The following is a 12,322-nucleotide window of genomic DNA, read 5'->3' on the forward strand; positions in this document are numbered from 1 at the left end:
GATAAATAAGTTGAAAAATATAAGTTAAAAAAAATAATGAATAAATTTTAAGGGTAAAATGGTAAATAGTGACATATTTTTTTCAGATGAAGTCCAAATGATTTGAGATTTGGATATAACGAAGAAAACTCAAAGATGTAGAAGTTTCATGTTTTGAGTTTTAAAAAATTTGATCGTTTGACTGTTCCGAATGGATATACTGAAGTTAAAATTTTAAATAGTATATATTATATTATATTATATTATTTTATTAATATAATATAATATAATATTAAAAAAAATGAGATATATATGAATTGAATGAATTGATTCGATTCATACAGCAGACAGCGAGTACAGAGAACGAAACAACATCATATACTTTTGATTTGTATTTTCGATCGTGCGACTTATCGGTCTATCCAATCGACGAACCGATTTCAGTTCTGGAATCGTTGACTCGAGGTCTTCGATTTGAGGTATAAATTTTATATTTTTGGTGATGTTTTAAATTCGTCGATTTTTGGAATAAATACGATAAATTGTTAAATCATACCGAAATTGAAGATTGTTGAGTAGTGTATGATTTTAATGGAGTAGAGAAGATTATAGTGATGTTATTTTGAATTATTCCTAATTTATTATAATTAGAGATTTTTAATTGTTGGATTAAGATTGGAGAATTATTTGTCAGTTTTTATTAATTTTGATAAATATATGCGGTAGAATAACCGATAAGAAACTCGTATTCGAAGTCGGAATTGAATTATGATATGATTTTGATTTGATATGAAATTGAGTAAAATGAATGTGTTATTGATGTAGATAGCGTATTATATTGATATCTGCACGCTACATCAACTGGAACGAAGAATTGAGGTATGTTGCGACCGGGTAACATACGACAGGTATCTGTATTATGATATGTGTTTGATTGATTGGATTGAGATGACATGTCTATATGCCTTATTTATTGCGTTTATGTGGCATACATGACATGCACGTTGAGTTATGATCCTTGGATACCCTGATATGATTTGATTTGATTCTGGGGTTTGTGAACACGATACTATGCTTGGCATTATATGGCCCTTAAAACATAGTTATCAGTGGCCCCGATGATTTGAGATATGAGATTTGATAGCGCTTTGTCGACGTTATCATACGAGTATCCTTGATTGAGGCCGGTGTGCCAGCTCGAGCATTGATTTGATAGCGATTCGTTTGATTCTGACATGTGCTCAGTGGATGGGCATTTGACCTGATACCTCCACGACATAAATGCATTGCATATCATATATCATTGTTTAGATATCTGTGGTATATATTGTGGTTGCTTCAGACTGGGCTTTGCTCACCCCATAGGGGCTGTTGTTGTCTTTGTATGTTGACAATGACAGGTACTCCAGGATATCAGGAGATCCGTGAGGGTACTTCTGGAGGGAGTCACAGTGTGATTTGAGGTTTTGTGAGTGATCCCAGTATATATATATGTATATGTCTTTATATACTGGGGTATGTCTCGAGTAGTATGAGTTTGTTTGTATATGTTTGATTTGAGTTATGTGTGGGCATGATTTATGACGTAGTTTTTGATATACTATTTTTAGTATTCAAAAATTATAGGTGAGATATTTTGGGCTCATTGTAAAGAAATTTTAAAATCTTCTTCCGCTGTGAGTAATTAATTAACCCTAATCCAATTGCATCGTAATCACGATTAGGAGTTAAGGACCCCACACAATTGATATAAGACTCAAAGTTACGAGTTTGATTATCATTGAAGGCAATAAATGCAATTAATGGGATGTAGATTATTGGGGTGCAATAATTGTTCCTGGTTGTTAGAGCAATCAAAATGTGAGGTTTGAGATGTTGTACGGTTTAAAATATTTGAGTTATACGATTACCACCAGTTATAACTTTTGGTAAAACGGTAAGCACTCGATCCAAAAAATATATTAATTTCATTCCATTTTGAAGTTGTAAAAGTAATATCTATATATGCATTAAAAGTGGACGTTAGTATATCATATCATTTTTTTATTCAAACATCTTGGTTGAGGTGTCTGCCAGTTTTATTAAGATATTTATGAATGCTTAGTTCTCTCAGGTAATAGTGAAATATAAAGTGTATATAAAAATTAATATCTATGCATTAAAAGTGCACGTTAGTATATTATATCATCACTATCGGCTATAATATATGAATGTTGGGTATTTACATCACTTTTTAAAAAAAGTCATCGAAAATATGCTTAAAGTAGATGAATAAAAACTTATATTAAAAATATACCGTTTTTGTGAACTCAAGTTGTGTGAGCAGCTAAAGAGAATTTTTCAATCAGATTGAGTATTTCAAGATACTTAAATAGATAAGTGTGGAACTAGCTTGATATAATATCAACTCATATCAGTTCAAATGAAAATATAAACAATAAAAAAAGGATAAGTATTAGTTTATGAAAGTTCGAATATTAATCTTCTACGTCTTTTTTTCTTCAATTTCTAGAAGAATTTAATTAGAAGATTTGATCGGTACAACTATTTGTACAAACTCACTTCAGCTCGTTTCGACAACTCTATTGAGGTGAACTCCTACCAGTTAGCTTCTTAACTCAATCTGTTCAAAAACAACTTTATGATAATTACAATAGATTCTCACAACACAAAACAAAAAATAAACAGAGGATGTATAATAACACAAGTGTACAGAATGATCATTAAGTGAACTAATGAAACTTTATGCATGTGCAAATCAGCTTGAAATAAATCTTGATAAAATGTTGATAAATTGAAGAATGTATGAAGAAAGATTCAGAGTAGTAGCTTCTTAGTGGCTCTGATGCATTACCTTTTTATAGTTGTAGATCCAATGTTAATAAATATGGCCGGTACTCATAGTTGTATTGTATGTCCGACAATTCTGCAAAGATTGTTGCGTGTCTTTGTCATCTTCCCAAATATAGTATTGGGAAAATTCAAATCCTTTTGACACTAACTGAAATAGGCAACTGCTGAAAGCTTTAAATGATAGCGGTCCTTTCTGAATAAACTCAACAGTCATCAGATTAGCAGATTTCCATTGTAAGCAGATTACATCAGCTGCTCTCCATTGTAAGCTTATTAGCTCATATGATTTCCGGAGTAGGCTTATCAAATAAGTTATTCATTCGAATCAGTTAAGTTCAATTTGTTGGCAATTTTTCCAGTGATTTGCATTTAACAATTTATAGATTTGAACATCAAAACTATAATTTTTAAACTTACATTGTGCTTTGGCTGTGAGAGTTGACATATTACAATATTGGCTTATCTTAGCTCAAAACATCTCAAAAGATCTTGAAGTCGATTATCAGAAAATCTTTTCACTTGTTATGGATGTGTTGACTAAACAAATATATACACACAAAAATCAATTAAGGATTTGAAGTATCAAATGTAATTAAATCCAACCTCCAATACTATCATTTCAATAAAATGACAGCCATTTTGTGGATTAAGACATATGCGATTTATTCATATTAGTACATACTCCCAAATATTTCACTAAAACTGTTAAGTATATGAAATCTAAACCTGAGATGAAAGGCTTGAAAAATATGAAATTTTCTTTTGAAATAAGGATTCAATATTTTCCAAAAAGAATATACATATTAATTAGTTATAGTATAACGTGTAATAAAATATTTTAATAAGCTTTTCAAAAAATAAAAAAAAAATTAATAACAATATGATGATTGTTTGATAATTTAAAATGGTCAAAAGGATATTTGATCTTAAAGTATCATATATAAACATCAATTAAATATAATGTGGTCGATCTTTTCGTATGGCATTACCAATATCAATTTTTTAGTAAGTAGCATGGAAGATCGGACAACGACTTCAAAATTTCAAATGATGCTTGCAACATGAAGAGTAGATAAAAGATTGTACTTTTTATGGTTTATTTATAATTTTTCCCAAGAGATTTTTCATAACAAGGTTTTAATGAGTCAGTTAGCAAGAACTAAAAGATATTGTATTCTTTTTCCTTCACTGAGTTTTTATCTTATTGAGTTTTTCCTAGTAAGATTTTAATGAGGTGCATTCGTCGCAGGAGATATCCAAGAAGAAGTATCCATTGTTGTATTTTTTTCATTCATTCAATTTTTTTCCTACTAAGTTTTACTGTCGAGGTTTTAACGATACGACACTTGAGTCTTCATGAAATTCCCAAGCAATCATCTTGCCAAACGGAAATAATCTAAGAGGGAGTGTTATTATATGAGTTTAAATATAAATGATTATCAAGACAAATCTTCTATTAAGATAAATATCTCATTCTTATCTATCTATAAATTTTTATATTGTAATTGTACTCTATAAATATGGATTTTCATTTATGAATAAAATAATTCAGAATCAATCTCTCACTTACTTTTCTCTCCTCTCTCCAAAAAAGACTTGTCATTTTTCTAAAAAAGAATACAAATAAAGAACAAAGAAAATGAAAAGAAAAAATTTACAATTTTTTTACTGAAAAAATATAGATATTATTAGGATGCAAAAGAATTGGTCATGCATGCAAAATGTACCCGATGCACCATGTGAGTGTTACTCAGCACTCATATTATCTAATATATATTAATTAAAACTCAAACATTTAACTTTGAATGAAAATAATTGCTCTAACATCATTGCTATAATTTCACACGAATATTATTTATATACAAAATTATATTATTCTTTAAAACAAAATTTAATCCACGAAGAGATTGAGACACGTGCCACGAATTACAAATATTTAATTATAAAACAGTTAGCTAAATGTTACACAATATAGTTGACGGTCCAAATTCAATATTAAGTTGGAATTTGATTTTAAACCACACATATTCGAATTTGTAAGAATTTAGGCAATCAGATTGTATCAACTTATAATAATAAAAAAGATGACTCTCTGCTTTTATAAATGACGTGAGAATCTATCGTCACTATCTTTTAATGTGTATTGGATAAACTTCAAACTAATAAATTAGTTTGAAAATCATGTTATTTAAATAATTGACAATAAATAAGCTAGACCTTGTTAAAAATGTATAGATAACAAGCATACATATTTGAATTTATAAGAAGAGTGAGTCTCTTGTGAGACGGTCTCACGAATCTTCAACCCTACCGATATTCACAATAAAAAGTAATATTTTTTCATGCATGACCTAAATAAGAGATCCGTCTCATAAAATAATACCCGTAAGATCTTCAAATACAAGTTTTTGACTTATAAGAATTTAGGAAATCATATTGTATTAACTTATATAATCAGAAATAGATGACTCTGTTTTTTAAAATGACGTGAGAACTTATAGTCTTTATCTTTTATCTTTTAGGCCACGTTTGGTTTGCTTGATTAGGTATGTTTGTATTATTTTGTCCCTCACTATCCACTGCTTGGTTCAATTTCAACTAACCCCACCCAATCCCATGTCCAATGGACTATAGTGTACTAGCCTAGTTAAAATAAACCCATGTCCCACCCCATTATTATTAGTCCTGTTTTCTATCAGACGTGTTTTTTCCTATCCTACCCTACCCTTTCATCCCCCAGCAGCCCAACATAAAGTCCTCCCCCAACTGAGCAACAAAGTACGCAGGAAGAGAGGAGTGCGTCCCGCGTCCGCGATATTTTCTGTCTGCGTTGAATTCTTGGGCTACCAGGTTATTATAGTTTTTAAATTTCTTTGTTTTGACACCTCAATTTGAAGAAACTTTTGTCGATTTTAAATTATCTGAGCTTAAATTTCGGGATGGAGTTTGCGAAATTTTGCATAAATCCGAGAGAAGCTGTCACGGTGTTGGTAAACGACCTTGCTTTATGTTTAGTTTTTCTGCTAAACGCAAACCTATGTTCTCTGAAAATATTCATACATAACGGAACTGAAATGAAAAAAGATTAGGGAAAAACAAAAACACTCAAATTCACACAGAAGTACTCACATTAACGCCAACTCAAAAGGTTGGAAATCGAAATTCCTTCGGCACAATTATTTCTCGGTCCACGATTTTCTTTCGATGTCGCAGGAATATGAACGTGCAGAAGCCAAATCTGAATCCTTCGGGTGTTTGAATCACCTGGAACACATCACGTTCCACAGATTCTCAAGAAGAATTGTTATATCTATGCGGAGCTGATTACGTTGATGTGGCATAGGGTTTTCTTGTAAGATAGTTTGTGGAGGAGTGTGGTCGAAGGGAATGTGAGGCAAGAAAACAAAAGTGGGTCTCATGTTAATTATTAAAAAAATATGTCAAAGGGTATTTTTGGTAATAGAAAATTAATTGAATAGTTAATCACACCCTTCAAAATCGAACCAAACAAAACAATGTCTTTAGGAAATGTGTTCATAATCATTTCTCTTATCATTTATATCCTAATCATTAGTTTATTTTATCCTTCAAACCAAACGCAGCCTTAGTGTACATGGACCAAACAAGCTGCACTTTTTTAAAAATATATTAATAAGAAAAATGGAATCCATGAACGAACATGAATAGAAGTCGCTAAAGGTAGTGAGTAGTGAGTAGTGACACGCTAACGCATCAGCTAACAGATGTCCAGAGCCTTTCTCGTACCTCAGTTCTCAATTTTCAAGCCCTTTACGAAAAGATTCCAGCCTTGCACACTTCATTTTCGGGGCCTTTCAACTGTTTAGTTTTTTTTATTTTTATTTTTGGGGTTTCTAATACAGTGAAATAATCTGCAGATTGATTGTAAACATGTCAGCAACTGCCTCAAAAAATGTTGGAATTCGAGTTGGGTCCCCGGTGGTTGAGCCTCCGGCGCACCCCACTTATGATTTGAAGACCGTGATTCGGCTCGCTCTCTCTGAAGACGCTGGTGATCGAGGTTAAATTTTCTGTTTGCAATCTATGGTATTCGATTCTTGTGATTTGAAAGGGCTTATTTTTAAATGATGAGAAGTTGTTGATGGAATTTTATGTTTAGTTTTGGAAATAAAGATGGTACTGTGTAAAACAGTTGAACGGTTTTTAACTTTGGATTTGTGGTCAAGAATGTTGTGATAAAGAGGTGGTATAGGAGTATATTTCTTGATGTTGTTGCAAGAATATTTATTGAAGGTTTGTTTATCGATAAATTATGAGCCAAGCATTGGCAACAGTGCTCAAGATTTTGTTATTGTAAAACATGTGAATCAATCAGGAAAGAACATATACATGCATTTTGGGGGAAATAAATGTTCACCGTGACTGACTGAAACTTCAAGAACATGTTTTTGGGATAGAGAATTAAGAATTGAGTTGCATAGGTAAAGTTTAAGTTTGATGAGTATAGTTACAGGATTCAATGAAATTAACACTCAAGAAATGACTGGAAGGGCATTGCACCATGTAAACTCACTCACGAGATATTTACTATGTCTTGCATGGAATACATAATATCAATGAATGGAGAGCTTAATAATAATTATCTATCTCTCTCATTTGCATTGCCCAGAAGAATGCTGAAAAAATCAGTCGAACAACTGACTTGAGAATGTGGTTGTCCAAGTTCTTGAGCAGCTCTGATTTTTTTTTTTCACCGATTACTATAATTGGAACAACAATTAGCAAAAAGCAGATATCTAATATTGTAAACTATCAAATTAGAGATGTTTTTTTCAAACACAGGGGATGTGACCTGTAAGGCAACCGTTCCAATTGAAGCGGAAGTGGAAGCCCATTTCTTGGCCAAGGAGTACATATCAAACACAGGGGATGTGACCTGTAATGCATCTTCTTGATATGAGTAGTACATATCAAATCTTTTAAACTCTCCTCAACTGCACAGTCTCATACCTGAAAAGTTTTGAAATCCATCTCCTTATGGTGTAAGGTCGGTTCATTCATGTTCTCTTCGCCTAGAAGCTTACCAGGAGCCGCTCATCGTCCGTGCAACCTCGTGACACCGACAATCACCTCTGCCCTCTTCGGCCCCGGGCCTCACATGATATTTACCGGGAATCAACAAATAGTTGGATGAAGTATGCGCTAGACCAACACCATGGATTACTGAGACATTTGCATTAATTGTGACATAAGGCTAATCAACATCATATGATACTTAGAAAGGACCAACCGACCATAGCTGCAGTTAAATAACCCACTGAGACCACAATCTTGATTGCAAATATTCAAGAGATAGATCCAAGGGTGATCCAAATAACATCCAATGAGGAGGACACAACTAGTGCACCTACTAAAATTAGCCTGGCCATACCCGTGTTTTTTGCCACAAATTGCAAACTTTATGGAAGACCTTAGATGGAAATCCGAATGATCAAATTACAAAGTTAAAATTCAGTTGCGAACAAATATCAAAGTACCACTAATTAATAATGGCGTGTCAAAGAGGAAAATCTTATTCTTCTTGTAGTTAAAATGGAAACCAAATGATCAAATTGCAAACTTTATGGAAAACCTTAGAATGGAAACCCCAATTATCAAATTACAAAGTTAAAATTCAGTTGCAAACAAATGTCAGAGTACTACTACGTAATAATGGTGTGTCAAAGAGGAAAAATCTTCTTCCTCTTGTAGTTGCTGGAGCCCTAACATGAACACGAATGTACTAAATCATTGAGAGGTAAAGCAATACCAGCAGGTTCTCACTTGATTAACACCATGCCCGCTATGGTCATTCAGCCTGTCTCTAATTTATCTCTAAAGACTTGTGGTCGCAATACCTTTGTGCATGTTCATGACCTACAGTGATCATTGCCCAAGATGCGCATTCATGGGGCTATTCTATACTCAATATGTTACTATATCTCCACTCTCTGGAGTTTTTTTTGTATCAACTGACTGTGTCATTATATGAGTTACTTCCATAGCCACCTTCTAACAGGAAATTCATTGGAGAAGAAAAGCTTATTCAGGACACATTATTTAATTGTTGATTATCTGTAACAGCATAAATTTTGAAATAACTTTATAAATCGAAAGAGCAAATGTCAGCAATGAACCTTAGTCAGAGTCGCAACTCCACTCATTCTCTGCATAAAGTTGAGAACAACCCTTTCAGCTACAACAATACTATGAGCTCTTCCTGCACAGTTTTGGAAATCTGTCATCAGAGAATATCGAATTTCCCCCACAAGAATTTCATCATACTGGAAATTATTTTACTTTACCTTGTACTTTGCCAAATTGCAGACCTTTATGTACACTATCACCATCTTTTCTGTGCCACTCAACCTGACGAATGCAAATCAGCTATTAAAATCACCATTCTTTCTTCAGAAGAGAAAGACAAATACTTTAAAGAAATAATATCTGCATAAATTATAGAGATTCAAGTTTTTAGATACCTTAACTGTAGGATCAACCTCATTGAATACCATTTCAGCCAGTGCAATGCCGGCAACTATCCCATCTTCCTTGGCCAAGAAATGGGCTTCCACCTCCGCTTCAATTGGAACGGTTGCCTTACAGGTCACATCCCCTGTGTTTGAAAAAAACATCTCTAATTTGATAGTTTACAATATTAGATATCTGCTTTTTGCTAATTGTTGTTCCAATTAAAGTAATCGGTGAAAAAAAAAATCAGAGCTGCTCAAGAACTTGGACAACCACATTCTCAAGTCAGTTGTTCGACTGATTTTTTCAGCATTCTTCTGGGCAATGTGATAGGTGGTGTTTTTACGTGTTTATTGCATTAGTTTTAGTTGTGTTTGCATTGTGCATGCATGCATTTCATTTACATTTTGTTCATTTTAGAATAATCATTTGCATTTTATCATGTCTCACTTGTGTGTGATGAATCTGCATGAAAATGGTCGGAAAACGGAAATCGAGGCGAAATGTGGAAGCCAAGAAGAGTTCGGACAGAATAGGCGGCGCTCGGACGGTACTTTTCTACCGCCCGGGCGCGAGAAGTGATAGCTGAGGAATCAAGACAGAAAGATCGGCGCTCGGGCGGTAATATTATACCGCCCGAGCGCGAAAAGTTGCATCCGAAGGCCAACGTACAGAAGACTCGGCGCTCGAGCGGTACATTTCTACCGCCCGAGCGCGAATGCCGCATATGTCAAGGAGCATTACAGTAGATGTGGCGCTCGAGCGGTACTTTTCTACCGCCCGAGCGCCACCTATTTTTGAAAAATATCCTAGCCGATTTCTTCCCTTAATTTTTGAAGTGTGGCTGATTTGGGTGGAGATTGGACGACCTAAGCAGGATTATTCAGACATATTATTGCAGCCGCCACGAGCTTGGGAGAGAACTTTGCGCTTGGAGTTGAAGATTCGTCAATTTCCGGGCCACGTTCTTCGCAGATTTCGTCACATCTAGTATCTCAAGTTTATTTTCTCTTATTTAAACATTGTTTTGGGTATTTTAATTATGAATTCTAGTAGCTAAACTTTAATATTTGTTGGGATTCAAGGGGATCCTACCCCAAACTTTAATTTAGTTAATTTATATTTCGATTTGTGGTTTGTTCATGATTGTACTACGATTTTCATTGTGTCGTTCGAGCGTAGCTAACTTTAACGACATTATTATATCACGAGTGAGTTCGAGAGAATAACTAGTGATATGATCGAGTAGTATAATTCGCGGATCTACAATTTACATAGATATATGAAATTGGATACATGCCGATAGTTATAGTCCTTAGGGTCGAAAACTAGGGGATTTCATAAATCGAAATGCGATTCACTCTTGATAAATAATTAAAGACATTTAATTACTTCATTGAGTAGAATTAGTTTGACATAGCTCGAGAGAGTGTTCAATTGAATAGAAATCATGTCGTAAGCATAGAACACGATCGAACGAATTAATTAATTAATAAGGGATAGGTGAACCAGAATTCCCAACAAATTCATTTCTTATTGAAATTTAATCAATTGCTTTAGCATTCATATTTTACCATTTAATCTTTGAACTTGTTTATTTAGTTTATTTAATTTCATTAGTTACAAAACAATCAACCAAAATTTCCTCACTAAAGTTTTAATAACTGAAATAATAATTGTTAAAAACAGTCTTCAGTGGAACGATACTCGTACTCACGTACACTATATTATTACTTGACATCGTGCACTTGCGATTACATTTTGAGCATACAAAATCATATTTTTATTGAGGATTACATAGTGCAAGTTTTGCTCGATCAAGTTTTTGGCGCCGTTGCCGGGAACTGTTAATCTACAATTATAATTTTAGTTATTTTCTTTAGTGTTATTTTATTTTTATTGAACTAACACTCCATATTTTATTACAGATATCTTTTCCGGTGCATGCCAAAGTGATATGTGGTGTTTTTACGTGTCTATTTCATTAGTTTTAGTTGTGTTTGCATTGTGCATGCATGCATTTCATTTGCATTTTGTTCATTTTAGAGTAATCATTTGCATTTTATCATATCTCACTTGTGTGTGATGAATCTGCAGGAAAAATGGTCGGAAAGCGGATTAAAATGTGGAAGCCAAGAAGTTGGACAGAATACTCGGCGCCCGAGCGGTAGAATTTTACCGCCCGGGCGCGAGAGAAGATTAGCTGAGGAAACTTACAGAAAGTTGGCGCTCGGGCGGTAATTTAATACCGCCCGGGCGCGAGAAAATACCTCCGAAGCCATCTTTACAGAAAGTTGGCGCCCGAGCGGTACTTTTATACCGCCCGGGCGCGAGAAGTTGAAGAGCCAAGACAGAATGTTGGCGCTCGGGCGGTACTTTTCTACCGCCCGAGCGCCGCCTATTTTTGGAAAATATTGTACGCGATTCCCTACCTTGTTTTGGAGGTGTGGCTGCTATGGGAGGTTTTGGAGTCGACTTTTGGGAGAATTGAGACATACTTTGAGCCACCACAAAGACTTTGGAGAGAATTCGGCGCTTGGATTGAAGATTCGACGATTTCCGGGCATCGTTCTTCGCAGATTCCGTCACAACTAGTATTTCTAATTTAATTTCTACTATTTAAACATTGTTTTGTTGCTTTTAATTATGAATTCTAGTATCTAAACTTTAGTATTTGTTGGGATTAAAGGGGATCCTACCCCAAAACTTTTAGTTGGTTAATTTATACTTCGATTTGTGGTTTGTTCTTGATTGCACTACGATTTTCATTGTGTCGTTCGAGCGTAGCTAACTTTAACGACATCTTTATATCACGAGTGAGTTCGAGAGAATAACTAGTGATAAGATCGAGTAGTATAATTCGCGGATCTACAATTTGCATAGATATATGAAATTGGATATGTGCCGATAGTTATAGTCCTTAGGGTCGAAAACTAGGGGATTTCACCAATCGAAATGCGATTCACTCTTGATAAATAATTAAAGACATTTAATTACTTCA

At 34.1% G+C, this 12,322-nt stretch overlaps 1 protein-coding gene across 5 annotated transcripts; it reads right to left on the reverse strand.

Annotated features, from left to right (window-relative positions):
* Window positions 1-2,341: 2,341 nt before the first annotated feature.
* On the reverse strand, window positions 2,342-11,406 carry LOC140806954 (quinolinate phosphoribosyltransferase [decarboxylating] 1b-like). Of its 5 annotated transcripts, none has more exons than XM_073163521.1 (5): window positions 9,333-11,406; window positions 9,156-9,219; window positions 8,988-9,070; window positions 7,822-8,034; window positions 4,806-7,747 (listed from the first exon to the last, which is right to left on the reverse strand). In XM_073163521.1, the coding sequence occupies exons 1-4, from the start codon at window positions 9,483-9,485 to the stop codon at window positions 8,032-8,034; spliced, it is 303 nt and encodes a 100-aa protein (XP_073019622.1). In that variant the 5' UTR covers window positions 9,486-11,406; the 3' UTR covers window positions 4,806-7,747; window positions 7,822-8,031. The 5 variants fall into 5 exon arrangements, 4 of the variants coding, with proteins under 4 accessions (XP_073019621.1, XP_073019622.1, XP_073019620.1 ...); XM_073163519.1 differs by having other exon boundaries at window positions 7,822-8,862; XM_073163520.1 differs by lacking the exons at window positions 4,806-7,747; window positions 7,822-8,034 and adding an exon at window positions 2,342-2,602.
* Window positions 11,407-12,322: the final 916 nt, after the last annotated feature.

Source organism: Primulina eburnea, chromosome 12 (assembly GCF_022965805.1).
Source record: "Primulina eburnea isolate SZY01 chromosome 12, ASM2296580v1, whole genome shotgun sequence".
Taxonomy (NCBI): Eukaryota; Viridiplantae; Streptophyta; class Magnoliopsida; order Lamiales; family Gesneriaceae; genus Primulina; species Primulina eburnea.

Excerpts from the sequence above, each read along its gene's own strand:
- LOC140806954 (XM_073163518.1), bottom strand. The coding sequence starts at position 9,485 with ATGTTTTTTTCAAACACAGGGGATGTGACCTGTAAGGCAACCGTTCCA. Across the intron at positions 9,071-9,155 it reads GCAATTTGGCAAAGTACAAG|GAAGAGCTCATAGTATTGTT; the intron begins GTAAAGTAAAAT and ends AAAACTGTGCAG. Across the intron at positions 6,097-8,987 it reads GAGTTGCGACTCTGACTAAG|GTGATTCAAACACCCGAAGG; the intron begins GTTCATTGCTGA and ends GATGTGTTCCAG.